Here is an 18,517-nt window from a genome sequence, read left to right as displayed (position 1 = left end):
TCTAGTTCATGGTGTTACATGCTTTCTGTCACGTCTTCTACAATGTTCCTGAGTGTTTAAGGTGGCAACACAGCCACTCAATTCTCGTTTGAGTTTTGGACCATCGTATCAGAGAAATAGTCATTTATTTTCTGAAGTTTAACCAAGCATATTTTTTTTGTCAGTAATGTTAAACAACTCGTCACAAAGTAGGTGAAAGTTCCATTAATCAGTAAGCTTAAACAAAATGTTTATAAGGCAGTTTTACACATCAGCAATCTGAACCTAACCTCCTTAATGAAGCGTATGACCATCTCAGGCATTGATTTTGCCCTGTATTGCAATATCATAAGTGGAGATTTTTTCCCCTTTGTATTTTTGAGGCAGTGTTTCTCTATGTAACTGACTGTCCTGGAACTTGCTGCATAGACAAGACTGGCCTAGAACTCACAGAGATCTACCTGCCTCTGCCTCCCATATGTTGGGATTAAAGCCGTGCACCACCATCACCTGACTCACATGTGAATCTGTACCTCCATTTTTCAATGGCCATGTCAGAGGATCAGCAGCTGGTAATTAACATCAGGAGATCCTTCTCCCATAATTAAAGGCACTGATGGGTGAATCTTGGATAGGCAAAGCCCTGAGGCCTTCGGCTCCAGAATGCCTCTTGCCATTTGCTATCATTTGTTGGGACTATTTGGAGTCCTGGTCTCCAGCTGCTCTTGCCTGTCTTGGATCTCAACTTTCCTTCTGAATTGTTTTACTGAAAGCTGTGTCAAAGTTGTTTACCAGCTCTGCTTCACAAACACGTGTTGCCTCAGCCTTGAGGATCAGAGGATAAGGTTTTCACCTGTTGGACCACTTGACTGTTGGGTATATAAGCCTCCACGGTGCTATTGAAGAAAGGGCTTCTTACCAGTGACTAGAGGTCTGTGTCTCTGTCTCTCTGTCTGTGTGTCTTTGTGTGTTTCAACCTCCAGCCCCTTGCGTGGAGCTCACAAACTGTATGGTATCACATAGAGTGCAGACAGGCCTTGTGTGCTGAGTCATTGCATGTTTGCCCATGCCATTTTTCTCTGGTATCAGGCAGGGTGTGAATGGGTGTGGGGGCATTCCCTCTGTCTTTGATGTAGCGTTCTTATCTCATGGAAATATCTCATTCTACTGAGCATTTTTACCTGTGGTTTATTATGAAGATGATTTTCTCTTAAGCTGTACTGTTTAACTGAAACAATGATTTTTTTATAATACTAATGGTAGTTTAAATAGAATTTTGATGATTGAGGGTTTTTAACAAATATGGTAAGGGATTTGATAGAGGTTAGTTTAGTGGGATAATTAATATAGATAAATGCAAGTTATGGTGTTGTATTCACCCTGATAAGGCAGGGAGTATAGAGGACAGAAAATAAGAACAAAGAAGAGTCACACAGCTAGGAATTATGAATTTCTTTGGAGAAGCCATATAGACTGTGGCTTAGGTTAATGATTAAGAAAAATAACTGAGTACAAGAAGCTAAAATAGCTCAAGTTCTTTTCATCTTAATGTTGGGAGATGTTTTCATGTGTTCATGAGTTTCGTTGTGCATCACAACTAAAAAAATTAATAAAACAACTGGTGGTTAGGTTATGGTGTTTTTCTTAATGGTTTTGAGGTAGAAAATCTTGGGAAACAATTTAGTTTGTAAAGACACACTTTTAATAGTTGAACAGGGGACTCATTGAGGTCAGGGAATAAGAACAAGGCCAACCTGGCTATTGCTCGCTGGCAGTGTACGTTTTTTGAAGGATGGGTTGGTGATCAAGGGAGGTGATTAATTCTTTGAATGTATTTATGCCCTCAGCTTCCCTATTAAAAATAAAAACTGTTGCCGGGCGATGGTGGTGCACGCCTTTAATCCCAGCACTCCGGAGGCAGAGGCAGGCAGATCTCTGGGGGTTCAAGGCCAGCCTGGTCTACAAGAGCTAGTTCTGGGACAAGCAACAAAGCTACAGAGAAACCTTGTCTCAAAATATAAAATATAAAAATAAAAAATAAAAAAACCTGTTCATGAGTGGATAGGCACTCTGAAAATTTAAAATAGAACAGACTGTTTTTCATATTTGAAAGCTAGATTTGTGTTTCTTTTAAAATTTCTTATAAGATTACCTTCTGAGATAAATAATAAAGTAATTGATCCTTTCCTTGTAACCACAAAATGCAACCTTCCAGCAAAAGAACTGAGTGAGAACGAAATTTAACTTGCTTAAACTCTGTTAATCTATAACATATTGCTTGGACATGAATGTATATGGGTTCTTTGGACAACTTGTTTTTTACCTGTAATGTGTAAAATATTTAATCATGTAAGGGATATGCAAAACATGCTTGTTTTTACTTGTATTTGTTGTAATAATTTAACTAAAAATAGATAGTAACCACTTTATAATTTTTATACTCCTCGAGAGATTTTGCTATGGTGTATAAGCTGTAAGGAAAAACTTAAGAAATGACAGAAGGAAAACATCAGAGTAGAAGAAGAGAGAAGGAAAAGAGTAGAACTAGCAACAGAAAGAATAATAAAATAAAGTACTAAGCTTTGGGCCTCAGAAAATTTCTCATGTGTCTGTCTGTCTGTCCAGTAGCTTGTCTGCTGTGCAGCTCCTCTTCAGTTTCTCTCACCTGGTATAGGCTTGCCACTTGTCAGACACTAGGTGAGATCTTGACATGTTGGAGATTTGGAGGTGTGTGTGTGTGTGTGTGTGTGTGCGTGTGCGTGTGCGTGTGCGTGTGCATGTGTGTGTGTGTGTGTTATTCTCTTTTGCTACCCCCGGAGAATTAAGCTTTACTCCTTCAGAGAGAAAAGTCAAGTTGAGTGGTTAGTTTGCCGACTCCATGGATCCTCCTCAATCCTTGAGCAGCTGAATGCTGGACCTTACAGCAGTAATATGCAAAGTTGACTGTAAATATAAATCAGGACATTGCTACCACCATAACTGTTTGTTCAAATTTTACTAGCGAACACATTGTCCGAGTTGCTGATTGTTTTACCATACAGCTGTGTACTAACAACCATGGGTATTTCCCCTGAAACTACCTGCCATCTTTATGCAGGATAAGTTTTTCCATATGTGGGAGCTTGAAGATCACAACATAGTCAGGATAGTATTAATGCTGTTGAACCATAGTATAAAGTTTTTTCAGTCACATTTAGTCATATTGTTCTGGTATGAATCTAACAATGTGTACATATTATAAATGCTGTATGCTTCAATTTTTCAACACTCGTAGGACATACTGACCATAGACACAGGAATTTTACTGAAGAAAACTATAAATGCTGCACTTGGATATTTGCATGTATGTTGCATACTTTTGTACAAATTTTTCAACTATTTCACTCTTAATAAAAATTATCTCATTATTCAAGATGATTTATTAAATCAATATACCTTGTAAAAATGGTATATCATGGAAAGCTTATAGATACTGGCCATCTTCCTTACAGAAAACTCTACAGCATGGACGGGCTCACTGTGAGCCTTGTCAGTTTGGTTGCTCACCTTTTTGGACTTAGGGGGAGTTGGGAGGACCTTGGACTTAACATAGTGAAGGGAACCCTGATGGCTCTTTGGCCTGGAGAGGGAGGGAGTGGGGGTATGGGTGGAAGGGAGGGGAGGGAAAGGGGAGGAGGAGGGAGGAGATAGAAATCTTTAATAAAAAAATGAGGAAAAAATAAACATTTTCTAAAAAGATTAAAAAAAAACAAGCTGTTTTCAATACTGTAGCTCTGTAATAGAGTTTGAAGTCAGGGATGGTAATTCCTCCAGAACTTCCTTTATTGTATAAGATTGTTATGGTTATCCTGGGTTTCTTGTTCTTCCATATAAAGTTGATTATTGTCCTCTCAAGATCTGTGAAGAATTTTGATGGGATCTTTAAGGGGATTGCATTAAATCTATAGATTGCCTTTGGTAGTATTGCCATTTTTACTATGTTGATCCTCCCAATCCAAGAGCAAGGGAGATCCTTCCATTTTCTGGTATTCTCTTCAATTTCTTTCTTCAAAGACTTAAAGTTCTTGTCAAATAGGTCTTTCACTTCCTTGGTTAGAGTTACCCCAAGATATTTTATGCTATTTGTGGCTATCGTGAAAGGTGATCTTCTCTGATTTCTTCCTCTGCTTCCTTATCCTTTGTATATAAGAGGGCAACTGATTTTTTTGGAGTTGATCTTGTATCCCGCCACGATACTAAAGGAGTTTATCAGCTATAGGAGTTCTTTGGTGAAGTTTTTCGGGTCGCTTATGTACACTATCATATCAACTGCAAATAACGAAAGTTTAACTTCTTCCTTTCCAATTCGAATCCCCTTGATCCCCTTGTGTTGTCTTATTGCTATTGCTAGAACTTCAAGCACTATATTGAAGAGATAAGGAGAGAGTGGACAGCATTGTCGTGTTCCTGAATTTAGTGGGATGGCCTTGAGTTTCTCTCCGTTTAATTTGATGTTAGCTGTCGGCTTGCTGTAAATAGCCTTTATTATATTTAGGAATGACCCCTGTATCCCTAATCTCTCCAAGACCTTTATCATAAAGGGGTGTTGAATTTTGTCAAATGCTTTTTCTGCATCTAATGAGATGATCATATGGTTTTTATCCTTGAGTTTATTTATACGATGGATTACATTGATAGATTTTGGTATGTTGAACCAGCCCTGCATCTCTGGGATGAAGCCTACTTGATCATAGTGGATAATTTTTCTAATGTGTTGTTGGATTCTGTTTGCCAGTATTTTATTGAGAATTTTTGTATCGACGTTCATGAGTGAGATTGGCCTGTAATTCTCTTTCTTGGTTGAGTCTTTGTGTGCTTTAGGTATCAGGGTTATTGTAGCTTCATAAAAGGAATTTGGCAATGACTGTTCTGTTTCTATATTATGAAACACCTTAAGGAGTATAGGTATTAGGTCTTCAGAGCTACAGTATTGAAAACAGCTTGGTATTGGCATAAAAATAGAGAAGTCGACCAATGGAACCGAATAGAAGACCCAGATCTTAACCCACAAACCTATGAACACCTGATTTTTGATAAAGGAGCTAAAAGCACACAATGGAAGAAAGCATCTTCAACAATTGGTGCTGGCATAACTGGATGTCAAACTGTAGAAGAATGAAAGTAGATCCGTGTCTATCACCATGCACAAAACTCAAGTCCAAATGGATTAAAGACCTCAGTATCAATCTGAACACACTGAACCTGTTAGAGGAGAAAGTGGGAAGTACTCTACAACATTTGGGCACAGGAGACCACTTGCTATGTATAGCCCCAGCAATACAGACATTAAGGGCAACATTGAATAAATGGGACCTCCTGAAGCTGAGCAGCTTCTGTAAAGCAAAGGAAGACAAAAAGGCAGCCTACTGACTGGGAAAAGATCTTCACCAACCCCGCAACAGACAAAGGTCTGATCTCCAAAATATATAAGGAACTCAAGAGACTAGACTTTAAAATGCTAATTAATCCAATTAAAAAATGGGGCACTGAACTGAACAGAGAATTCTCAACAGAAGAAGTTCGAATGGCCAAAAGACACTTAAGGGCATGCTCAACCTCCTTAGCAATCAGGGAAATGCAAATCAAAACAATGCTGAGATACCATCTTACACCTGTCAGATTGGCTAAAATCAAGAACTCCAATGATAGCCTTTGCTGGAGAGGATGTGGAGCAAGGGGTACACTCATCCATTGCTGGTGGGAATGCAAACTTGTGCAACTGTTTTGGAAAGCAGTGTGGAGGTTTCTCAGGAAATTCGGGATCAACCTACCCCAGGACCCAGCAATCCCACTCTTGGGAATTTACCCAAGAGATGCCCAATCATATTACAAAAGCATTTGTTCAACTATGTTTATAGCAGCATTATTTGTAATAGCCAGAACCTGGAAACAACCTAGATGCCCTTCAGTGGAAGAATGGATGAAGAAAGTGTGGAATATAGACATATTAGAGTACTACTCGGTGGTAAAACAATGACATCTTCAATTTTGCATGCAAATGGATGGAAATAGAAAACACCATTCTGAGTGAGGTAACCCAGGCCCAAAAAGATGAACATGGGATGTACTCGCTCTTAGTTGGTTTCTAGCCATAAATAAAGGACATCGAGCCTATAATTCATAAAACAATAATCCTAGAGAAGATATATTAGAAGGTGAATCCAAAGAAAAACATATAGTTATCCTCCTGGATATTGGAAGTTGACAAGATTGCCGGACAAAAATGGGAACTTGGGGGTGGGGTGGGATGGGGGGATGGGGAGAGAAAAGTGTGAAGTGGAGGATGGGAAGAGCTTGGGGGAATAGGATGGTTGGGATATAGGAAGGGTGGATATGGGAATAAGTAATTATATATCTTAATTAAGGGAGCCATTCTAGGGTTGGCAGAGACTTGACTCTAGAGGGGTTCCCAGGTGTCCAGGAAGACAACCCCAGCTAGTTCCTTGGGCAGCTGAGGAGAGGGTGCCAGAAATGTCCAGATCCTATTGCCATACTCATGAATATCTTGCATATCACCATAGAACCTTCACCTGGCACTGGATGGAGAAAAAGACAGAGCCCCACATAGAAGCACCGGACTGAGCTACCAAGGTCCTGATGAGGAGCAAAAGGAGGGAGATCATGAGCAAGGAAGTCAGGACCATGAGGAGTGCGTTTACCCATTGAGACGGTGGGACAGATCTAACGGGAGACCACCAAGTCCAGTTGCAATGGACTGATGGAACAGGGGACCAAACCGGACTCTCTGAATGTGGCTGACGGTGGAGGAGGACTGAGAAACCAAGGAAAACGCTGATGAGCATGAACCATACAGCATGGACGGGCTCACTGTGAGCCTTGTCATTTTGGTTGCTCACCTTCCTGGACTTAGGGGGAGCTGGGAGGACCTTGGACTTAACATAGTGAAGGGAACCCTGATGGCTCTTTGGCTTGGAGAGGGGCAGAGTGGGGGTATGGGTGGAAGGGAGGGGAGGGAAGGCGGAGGAGGAGGGGAGGAGATGGAAATTTTTAATAAAAAATGAGAAAAAAAAGAAATCTATACCTGATGCTGGATGGTTTTGCAAGAGCCTGATACTAGATAGGACCTAGGGAAAAAAACAAATACAACTGTTCTGTTAAAAGAATGTAGTAATAAAATGACTTCTAATGACAAAAAAGATTAAAAATTATCATAATTATCTTTGAGATTGAGCAATTGTGAGAGCACAAAGAAAACGTAAACAAAGTCTAATACAGTAAAAAAAAGTTCCTAGACTTAATAAAGATTCCGACAACTTTATTATCTAAGCATGGATGATAGACCTTATTCCCTTATGTCATAAATTATACACCATCACACTGCCAAAATCTCAGTTTCCTTATGCTTGTATCTTGCATGGTGCTAGCATTCTGAGTAAACCAAATCAGTTGAAGTTGTGCATAGACCATTAAGGAGCCAGGCTGAACCAGAGCCTGCTGTGCCAACTGCCTCCCAATACTCCTTATGTGTTTTGATATGCACTACATGAGTCTAGTGACTACAGGTTATTTATATACCCAAACTATTTTCTCAAAGAGCCCATGTAGGAGTCAACAACTTACCCTATCATACTCCCATTTCCCAAAATAGCACAAGATTGCCTTACATTCGACTACAAACAAATCTCCCAAAATATGTTTTGAACAATTTCTATATAGCTTGTTCACCTTCTGTAAACTTACTTCAAGGGAGGAAGTACAAACTATACTCTAATGGAGGAATAATTGTCCACTATTAGGAACTCTTTGATTTCAAAACAAATATTGTACTTTTTGCCTCCTAATAGCCTCTTATGTCATTCAATCCTGTCCCCTTTACAGACCATCTTGAGTGATTTAACACTCATATGAGCAAAAGCCTCGCCTACTGTAACCACAACCTGTTGTTGAGTTCTAGTGAGGGGAGTATATTATGAACACAGACAATGTGCTTCACCTTGTAGCTATCAGAACTGTCATCTTTTATTTATCAAGTTGTCATCTTTTTCTAATAAATTTATTGTGTTCATGAAGCATTGGGCAAACCTCTAAAAGAGACAAGATGCTTCGATTTTCTATGTATCAAATGAAAGAACTCTTACAATCCAGGATATATGAGTTTCTAATATTCTACATAGTATATCCATAATAAAGAACAGAGACAACCTTAAGCCTATATTCCCAAAGACTGGGAAAAGGACTGATTAATTTGACTCACTGTCAGACTCAGACATGGTCTAGACTGTGTCCTATAGATTTTTCTGGATTACAAGGTTAGGCATATATGGAAGGAGAATATTATATTTTGTTTCTCCTCTACTTTAATCAAAAGGTAAAGAAACAAGCCCATTTCTTTTCGTCAACACTTTTATTCATTGTACATAAAAGAGAATTCATATTATGGATTTATGGATCCACCTGTGAATAGTTTTTAGCATAATAGTTTTTAGCATAATCAACAACCAAGAAAACTCATAGCCAATTTTTTCTTTGTTTGGAAAACAGGGGATTCCTAGCTGCCAGTAAAGTTTCCCTGGTGTTCTATTGAAAGATGGCTATCACTTCAACACAAGTGGATATTGGATAAATAGGTAAAAATAAGAGGGGATCCTTTGGTTTGACAGGGTCTAATGTATTTCTGTTTCTCCCTTCTCTCTCCCTCTCTCCCCTCTCTCCTGAATGCAGAATTATAGAAGCCAGAAATTAGCCTGGGTATCATTCTAGGAATGTTCTTTACCTTATTTGAAAAAGGCTATTTCCTTGACTTGAATCTTTGAATTAGGATAAATCTGTTGGCCACTGATCCAGGGATCTTGCAAAGCCTGTCTTTTTTGTGAGGTGTCTAATGCATGCCACATGCTAGGCATCTTTACTTCAGTTTTTGGTACCAAACTCAGGAAAATAACTTATTTACTGTATATATTTGTGAAAAAAACCCTAATTTTTTAATTTCATGATTAGGAAATATCTTATTAAACTTTCTATGTGTTGACCTTGGTTTGTATCAGTCTCTTTTCAGCAATTTCAGAAGTATACTTATAGAACCAGAAAATATTATATTGAATGAAGTAACCCAGTCTCAGAAAGGTTAATTCCCCATGTTCTCTCTCATTTGCATATTCTAGTTTCAAATCCTCAGATAAAGGTATATGTCTCAATCTTCTTCAAAAGGAACATTATTTTCTAGCAAGGGTTCATTACAGAAAGGCACACCTAAACAAATGTAGAAATCAAATGGCCCTGGGATGCTTCATTCCAAATAGCACATCTACAACACAACTCCTGTAATCAAGGCTCAGGAAATAAGGCAGCAGAGGGAGATATAAGAATGAAATAGTCAGAGGACCATAAAATCTGCTAGGATTTGAAGTCTTCTACTTCTACAGGATTCTTACACTCCTGAATTCTCAACATCATAGCTGCTTAAACAAGACCTGAGTAATTCCAGCAATATTTTGGATCCCAATGTAGATGGGGGTAATCTCATGGAGTTCACTTCTACATGAAGTGATTAACTAGTAGAGACAGAAAGAGAACTTGCTTTACCCAGGGATGAATGCCCTGACTGTTTTTCTAATACCAAGTTGTCAGCCCTAAAAACATATCTATTCAAGAAACACTGACTAAACTCAGCAGGTTGTATTTATATGTTGATTCATGTGCAAAAGCAATAACAGATAATAACAGGAAGCCCTGATTTTGACAGAGAGATGGAATATCTAACATGGGAGGGATTAGAGGGGGGAGAGAGAAATTATGTAATTATACTTTAACTATAAAAAAAATTAAAAATAAAACAAACTCAAACAAGATGATCTGGGAAATGGAAATAGAATGAAATAATGCAATATTTGTGTTGATATCAAGCTACTGTGAACCCTGAACAGTCATCCCTGTCCTGGTGTTCATTGTGAACATGTCTCTCCTGTTTGTACACTGAAGATGAATGATATATGGAGACATATGCTTCATTTCATGTTTAGCAATGTTTTTGTTATATAGTCTTCTAAATTATCTCAGTTTATTGTTAGAAATGGGAGCCTGGTAGGTTGCTTAGTTATCCATGGTTGTCTCAGCACACATTTATAATAATAAAAACCTGTCTGCTGCCAGGTGGTGGTGGTGCACGCCTTTAATCCCAGCACTTGGGAGGCAGAGGCAGACGGATCTCTGTGAGTTCGAGGCAAGCCTGGTCTACAAGAGCTAGTTCCAGGACAGGCTCCAAAGCCACAGAGAAACTCTGTCTCGAAAAAAAAAAAAAAAAACAAAACAAAACAAAACAAAACAAAAAAACAAAACAAAAAACCTGTCTGCTAACATGCGGTCAGATGTAGAAACTCTCACTTCCATTGTTAGTTAGAGAGGCACTGAGTGTAGCAGAAAAGATTGGGTCCTGATCCTTTTTGGCTCCTTATTAAGCTAAAACTCCACTTCAAGTGCTTCTACCTATTTAGATAACCAGACCTGTTCAACATGGCAGGATGAAGAAACTGAGGTTCATGCCATGGGGTGACAGATTACAACAGTTGAATGCATTAGTGGGTCCCATACATACTACCCTTTGAAGAAAACATTTTTCTTGAGTTACCTGAGGCCTTTAAAAACATTATCTACTACTACTAGTACTACTACTATTATTACTATTATTTATACTTTCCCCAAATGTACTGAATCCAATTACAATTCACACTATCTTTAAACTGGCCTTTGTTGATAAACTTTCAATGATACAGTAATGACTTCTAGATGGGTAACTGATTTAGAAATTCATCTAGAAGAACTGTAAAGAAAATAAGAATTCACAACAAAAAAAAAAACAAATAAAATAAGACATCTCAGCGTCAGTGGATATCACAAATAAGGGGAAAGAAATATTAGAGGGCCAGAGCAACAGGATGCTTCCTGTGAGGTCACATCTTTTATACATCATGGGGAAGCTGTTCCCACAGAATGTCAGCAATATAGCTATTTAAATGAGACCTGTGAAATGACCCTAGCTGACATTCCTACATGGATGGAGGAAACATCAAGCACAAGGCTCCACTCCTAGATAAAGAGTTATAGGCAATCAATAACTGCTGAGGTGAACAGATTAAGTCTCCATGAATGAGCATCCTGACATGCTTTGGGATAGTTTGAAGCATTAGGATATCTAGGGATAGTGCAAACTACAGCACTTCCACATCTGTCCTTGGATCATGAACCTTTTCCCACACAGAGTGATATATCTGTACGGTTCCATCTTAATTCTTCTGATTAATAGTGATATCATATTTTTTTAGAAAAATAATTGCTAATCTTTACTCACTGTAATTTTTCAGCCATCTTGTTTTCTTTCTAAAGCCTGATCCTTTGTGAAAATTGTAAAGAAACATTGCAAGGCTATGCTTCTATTTTATATTATGTGGGCACAAGAAATTGGTAAATATTCTCTTTCAAATTGCATTTATAATGAATCATACTTTAATTTATAAAAGTAAATCTATTAGATTAAAAGTTTCAAAACACTGAAGGTCTGATTTATTCAACAGCATATGTCATAGATCCATACTTAACACTTATAATTTTTGATGACTCGGCACCTCAGGCTCTTGAGATAACGGTCAACCTTTTTTGTATCCTGGTGGAGGCAGTAGAAGAGTTTATAAAATGCAAAAAGATGAGTGTCTTTATTGGAAGACCTCAGTTGTTTTAGTTCTGGCCAGTCAGTATAGTCATTTTCTTCAAATCCAGGCTGAATCTAAATATAAAAGGACAGGCATTATGTACTTTGTTGATATGTTCAGTATTTATTCCTTTCATTCATTTGTGTGTGTGTGTAAATGTACATTCATATATGTGAATTTGCATTGCATTTATGGCTATACATTAACATAGAAACCAAAGGTCAACCTCTGAAATCATAACATGTAAAGATGCAAGTATGAAATGTATCTAGATTTCTCCAGCGAAAATCTTCAACTATGGTCTTCCATAGTACCATTTTAGAAAGAGTACATATACACTGGTCTGTACAACAATCTGACATCACTTCATCCCATATTAAAGTTATTTAAAACCTTAGGATGAATTCTACTATTCTTTGGATGGATTCTACTATTGATTGTTCTTGGTATTTTGTTTCTTTTTAAGAGAATTTATTTTTATCTAGAACACACCAGGGATCGGCTTGCCTCTGCCTTCCCCGGTGCTCGGGTTGCATAGAAAATCCACACATCATCATTCATTTATAAGGGTTTGGGAATCAAACCCAGGTCTTCATACTTGCAAAGCAGACATTCAAATGTATGACCAATCTCCATAGTCCTGATTCACATTACTTCTAAATTTTCAATGCTTTGCAAGGAAAGGTAAGGGGTAGAAAATCAGTCAAAATTGTGTATTGTCAGGTTTCTAAGCCAAGGTGTCATGAAGGTATTAGCACATAAAACTAGAAGTGAAATAAGTGTTCAGAATTTCGGGTGTCCCATTGATCCTAAATGAGGAATATGTATGCAAGATTATACAAATGGAGAACCAGCAGATTGCTATGTGACTGTAGATATGGATTTAACCAAAGGACTTTGAAGTGAATGGTGCCAGTTCTTTCACTTTGGAGATTTGCACTGCCCCCAGTACTTTCCTAGTCTGCTCTCCATATAATTAATGGGTTCAGGAAAATGTCCCTAACACTTTTAACTTTCAACTAAATCTACTTTCCATATTATATATTTTTTCCTAAACCTTAGCCATGATGAGCACTTCCTTTAATGAGTGAAGTTGCAGGGACAAAAGCTTGACTGTCTCAAGGTCTTCTGAGTTAGGTAGGTGTGCCCATCATGTCCAGGAAAGCTTATGCCCAAATAACTGTGCAGAACAGCGATTTTCTACTGAGATCACTTATGTGCTGCATTCTCAGTAAAGAACTTTTTGTGGAGTTGGTTTTATATGTGATTCCTTAATAGAAAGGTTGTGAGCATATTGGATAGTCTTGAAAACGAAGTTTTTAAAAATTAATTTCTTTTTCACACATGACACAATCAAAGAAATGTGAAGAGATGGCTCACCTTGCTGAGTAAAATTTTTGCTCCCTCCAGAACTTCTTGATTTCCAAAGTTAACCTCTACAGCTCTTGCCAGCATACCATTATAGGACCCTAAGTGGGTCAACGTTGCAGGTATTAGCAGTTTCAGTGGGTACTTCCAGGCACTCGAAACATTGATGATCACTTTCAGAAGGTCTTCAGTCTAAGCAATCAGATTTTATATTGCATTGAATAGGCAAAACAGCATGGCAGACACATTGTGTGTCCATGCAAAATCAAAAATCGCAATACTAAGTTTTAAGTAATAAGTTTATTAAAATGTTTCTTAGAATATGATGCACATTGTATAAATGTGAAGTTTAAGCCTTTGAAAGATAATTTGCTAAGATAAAACTAATTAGGTCTTAATAGTTTTCTAAGGACATGTCAAATTAATAATGATTAGTTTTATTGTCTATATGCCATGTGACTTATTGTGAGTTTTTTCTATTAAATTGCATTTCTCATCTATGATAATGAAAGATTTGCTGGATCTCCAGTATCACCAGGATCTGATTGAAGCCACAGCAATGCCAGCACTGACAGTCGAAGGTCAACCAAATTGTCTTCACATTGGTGAATCAATTTGCTCATATAAATGCTCAATGCCGATTTCTGGATTATTGTAAATTATTTGAAAATAAATATAGTGAAGGAAACATGCCATTAAGAGAGCAATTTTCTGAGTAAACCCTACTCCATACCTCTGACAGAGCAACAAACTTGTCATTGTGTCCAGCAAAAGAAAATATGACTCAGCACTGATTTTAATACCAACATCAGTGGGTATCACAATGAAATATGACATGCCCAGTTTATGATCATTGCCAGAATCTTGTTTGACAGCCATATCTGATTTCAACTTCATGATATTATGTTTTTTAGTTAGTCTCTTGCAATGAAAAGAAGAGTAATGGGAATCAATGCACATGGGAAAGGAAATCTGTAAAGGATATTAAGAAATGGAGCAGGCCAAACGGTGAAAATTAGTTGACGGAAGGATTGTGGCAAGATGATTGCTAATGAGGAACTGGGGTGGATGATGCCCAACTTCACATTCTTGCTTGACATGCAAGGGGTACAAGTTGTTTGTAAACTCTCCGAGACTCAGTTTATTATTTTTCTAATAGTATCTCAAGTTACAGAAATTTGTGTGTCTAATACATGTATCACTATCAACATACTGCTTTTTGAAGCATCTATGAAAGTAGCTGTGTGTGAAAATTCTCTCTTCTCCATCTCTTTCTTTAATTTCCATTATTACAGTCACACTTTAAAAGAAAATAGTTTTCTGTAGGAGATTGGTGCTAGTGATAAAATCATATAGAACACACACATATATATATATGCAACGTATACATATAATAAGTTTAGTTAAATCACAAAAATTAATTACGAATGGTAGTCAGAGGAAGAGATAAAACAATCACATATTAGAGCTACTGAGGAATGTAAACCCCAGCAAAATAAAGGTTATCGTAAGATTCTTTACAGAGTATGCAGAGAACCCTCTTGTTCAGCTGATTTTCAATTAAGATACAGGAGAAGGTAGATCACTAATGTTGTATTGCATAAATAATAAAACAGAAAAAAGACCAAGGGAGTTTCCAACCTCAAAAATAAACTGCACATTGGTGATTTAAGTAGCCTGCTGACAGCAGAGGAGCCTTTAGGATTATATCATAAACACTACTGTATTTGATTTTTTCCACATAGGTACGGATGTGTATTTAACCATTAATATCCAATTCAGATTAAAATGTTTAATCCCACTAGCAAGGTGTTGGCGAAATTATCTTCTACATGGGCAACTTAATGTCAGGTATAATATAAGATGGCATCTGACTTAAAGTGTGTAAGTTACCTAGTGTGTGGTGTCATGTTTTTCTGCCTGATCCTTCTTTCATCATTCTATTGGATCTGAGAGTACTGTAACTACACTAGCCCCAGTAATTACATACAGCACAGATAGCTAGAGCACTGCTAACATCTATTTGGTAAATAGCATGGAGAAAAACTTACTTTTTTTGAAGTAGGGATGGAAGTGATGTGGCAGGTGTTGTTTCTACTGTCTCTAAACAATCTTCCCTTGGCTAACTTTTTATCCTGGAGGAAATGAAATGAGTCAAGTCTTTGTGATTTCATAATAATAAACATATCCATGACAAGATTATTAATATATTTGAGAAATATTCAAATTTATCAATAGGGACTGCATAAAATTAAAAGAGAGGACAGAAGCAAATACTGCATAGCTACTTTTTCTTTCCATTAGATACAGAGTCATTTGTTCTGGCCTCACAAACTCTTCTCTTCTCACCCTCTCACTGTGCTCTTGCTGTTTGCCATTCCTAGAAATAATTTTTTTGAAATAAAGTAATAAGAAATGCTCTAGCCCCCAAACATTTAGTGTTTTAAGTATCAGAATTCTAGGATTTGAGCAGTGTGACATCAAATGGCGTCTTTCTATGAATATTTATGAATAATTTGTTTCCTATTGATTCAAAGATGATGTGCTACCGCCAATAGATAGCTGAAATTTTCTACTGTTTTCTCAAGTGAAATGGAGTTAGAGTTGAACTATACCAACTTCATGGCAAATTTGTAATTCAGTTGTGTTAATGGCATCAAATTTCAGCATAAAAATCTGGGTTTCGTGTTCCTAATTTTGCTCTATCTTTTTTGTTTTCACTGTAGTGACCCACCTAAACAGACACAAAAAAAAGGATCACCAGCATGAAGGATGAAAACGCTCCCTTCGACACCAATACTCTGACTGTAATTAGTTACTCACAACTAGAAATCTTAAACAGTGTCTCTTGGCACTTGCACGTTTCTGAACTGCTACTTTTGTTGCTGTTGTTTTCCACTTTGGGTGCTTACAGATTAGTTCAGCTTCAAATTCTCCCAATGACTCACTGCAGTGCAGTGCCCTTCTACTGCATATCTCAAGAGCACTGGCAAAACAAATTCCCACAGAACCATTCTTCAGACAGGAGCAGGAAATCACAAATCACAGCTCCGCCCTGGCAATTTTTTCTGGACTTAATGTTCCAAGAGGAAGTTCAAAAAATGGTTATTTTTAAGGTTTATTAGAGGAAAAATTGAAAGTAATCATTTCTTTCTTTACAATTTCATGAAACTTCCTTTATTTCCTCATCTACACTTTCATAATTGGATGTTCCTATTACATATAAAACGTATTGGTTAGCCAGGCGGTGGTGGAGCACGCCTTTAATCCCAGCACTCGGGAGGCAGAGGCAGGCGGATCTCTGTGAGTTCGAGACCAGCCTGGTCTACAAGAGCTAGTTCCAGGACAGGCTCTAGAAACTACAGGGAAACCCTGTCTCGAAAAACCAAAAAAAAAAAAAAAAAAAAAAAAAAAAAAAAAAAACGTATTGGTTGAAATTAGATTCCTGATGCTATATGGTTAAAAGAGTGGAGTTTTCTCACATACACTTTAGGGAAGAATTCTGAAATAAGTGAGGTACTTACTAAAATTTTATACATTTTTCGGGAAACTATACGGGTGCGATGTGAAATGGAAAGCAATTTGTAATACAACTCTTCATTGGTCATCTGGTCATCTCTTGTGGAGGTTACGTGTTCCCAAAGGAGTAGGCTTGACACAAGCAGCAACAGGCCCATCCCTGCTATAGAGAGAAATGATTCTGAGATGATGTTTTCAAATAAGGTTCCAAGAGCTATACTCTATGGTAAGCACTATCTGTTCTCAGAGTCCTGTGCCAAATCAGTACTTTATAATGAGTTGGGGGTATGCTTCTTCCACTGTGGGAATATAGGGAGGAGATGCATTTTATTGTTTACACCTTGAGAGGTAGGTGATCCTTCAGCTTTGGCTGCTCCAGAGAAGTATCCAAAACTTGGAAACGTTTTGAAGCAGAGACCAAAGCTAGAGTCCTTAAATCATCACTATGCACATTTCGATGTCTTGGGAATATAAGTTCATTTTCTATTTAATAAAGTTTAAGTTTATAGCTAATTGATTTTTCTTTTAAATATCACCCAAGAGTTAAGACGATTGGTATGAACATGTTCTTTTATTTCTTATGCTATTTTATTTGGTATACACCAAAAATAGTAAAGAATCAAACTGGCCATTACTATGTATATTATTCTTTGGAACTGAATGTTTATTAAGTTTGAGTTAAGTGAGCAGGCCCAGGTCAAAACCCTGACAAACCAAATAATTATAGATTCTCTCTTTTTTTCTTCTATGCAGGAGAAGAAATGCTTCCAGGTAAGATGATAGCTTGTTCTCCTAAAATATTAAACCACCAGTGCTTTACATGGCAGATGAATGACAGCCCCAAGCCACAGACAGCCTGAGGCCTAAACAGGTTGAGGTTTAAGCGAGTCATGAGTTTTCTTCTTCTGTACTGAGAAAAATAAGTCTATTTAATCTTACAATTTTAATAAAGTCTAAGTTTTAAATTTCAGCAACTTGTTAATTTTTTATTGACCTACTTATTGTTCTGGAAGATGAACTGTGCGTTAGATGATGGTTCAGAGCAAGTACCGGTTAGAAACCTACACTATTATCTCTGTTTATCTTCAAGTAAAAACAAAGGACAGTACAAAATGACTTTGGCCATTGTCATGTATCCACATAGGTGGTCAACTCATCAATTCCATTCTATTAAATCTCAGCTCCATGCCAGGAAGTGGTAGCTCATGCTTTTAATCCCAGCACTCAGGAGGCAGAGACAGGTAGATCTCTGTGAGTTTCAGACCAGCCTGCTGTACACTGTACCGAGTGAGTTCCAAGTTCCAGGAGAGGCTCGAAAGCTACATGGAGAAACCATGTCTCGAAAAATCAAAAAAGGAAAAAAAATCTCATCTCCTTTGCCTTGAATGTAGGTGAGAAATGAACACATATCAGTTCTCTGCAGACGGCAGCAATGATAGAAGAAGAGAAAAAGATAATATACAACCCAATCTATACCAAGTAACACACAGCTAAAGCTTACTTAGAGGAATACAGTTGAATGTCACTTACAGGAGCATGGATGAGTCAATGACAACTGCATCTCTGAGACGTTCCGCCGCAATGATGTGGCCTCCAGCAGGGCAAATTGCCTCACCTGAGTGCTTCCTTCCTTCAGGTTTCCACCCCCTATATATACTAACAGACAGTACCCAAAGCCAAGCAGAGCTTGGTGGGGGGTGACAGGGGAGCATGAGGAACAATGTCTATAGCACAGTGAGTCTCTTCCTTCAGGGAGTATAAATTCTACTTGTAACAGTCTCGCTTCGATGTGGTTTCTTCTGTTTGTCATGCTATCTCTAGGTTTCAAGTAATTTTGCAAATCATTCTTTGTTCCATAATGACTCATGGTCATTTCTGTCAAGAGTAATGTGCTTGTTCCCTAATAATGTTTTCCTGGGTCAGGGCCTTTGTTCTTTCTGCCATCGTTC

General features: G+C 37.7%; 1 protein-coding gene across 1 annotated transcript; it reads right to left on the bottom strand.

Annotated features, from left to right (window-relative positions):
• Positions 1-11,566: 11,566 nt before the first annotated feature.
• On the bottom strand, positions 11,567-18,129 carry LOC119817107 (prolactin-3C1-like). The gene is made up of 5 exons (XM_038334302.1): positions 18,099-18,129; positions 16,574-16,728; positions 15,101-15,184; positions 13,062-13,241; positions 11,567-11,755 (listed from the first exon to the last, which is right to left on the bottom strand). Exons 1-5 carry the CDS (start codon positions 18,127-18,129, stop codon positions 11,567-11,569), a joined length of 639 nt encoding a protein of 212 aa, XP_038190230.1.
• Positions 18,130-18,517: the final 388 nt, after the last annotated feature.

The sequence above is a fragment of the Arvicola amphibius genome, chromosome 6 (genome assembly GCF_903992535.2).
Source record: "Arvicola amphibius chromosome 6, mArvAmp1.2, whole genome shotgun sequence".
Lineage (NCBI taxonomy): Eukaryota > Metazoa > Chordata > Mammalia > Rodentia > Cricetidae > Arvicola > Arvicola amphibius.
Note: the sequence above shows the minus strand (reverse complement) of the source record. Positions and strands in the feature narration are given on the sequence as shown.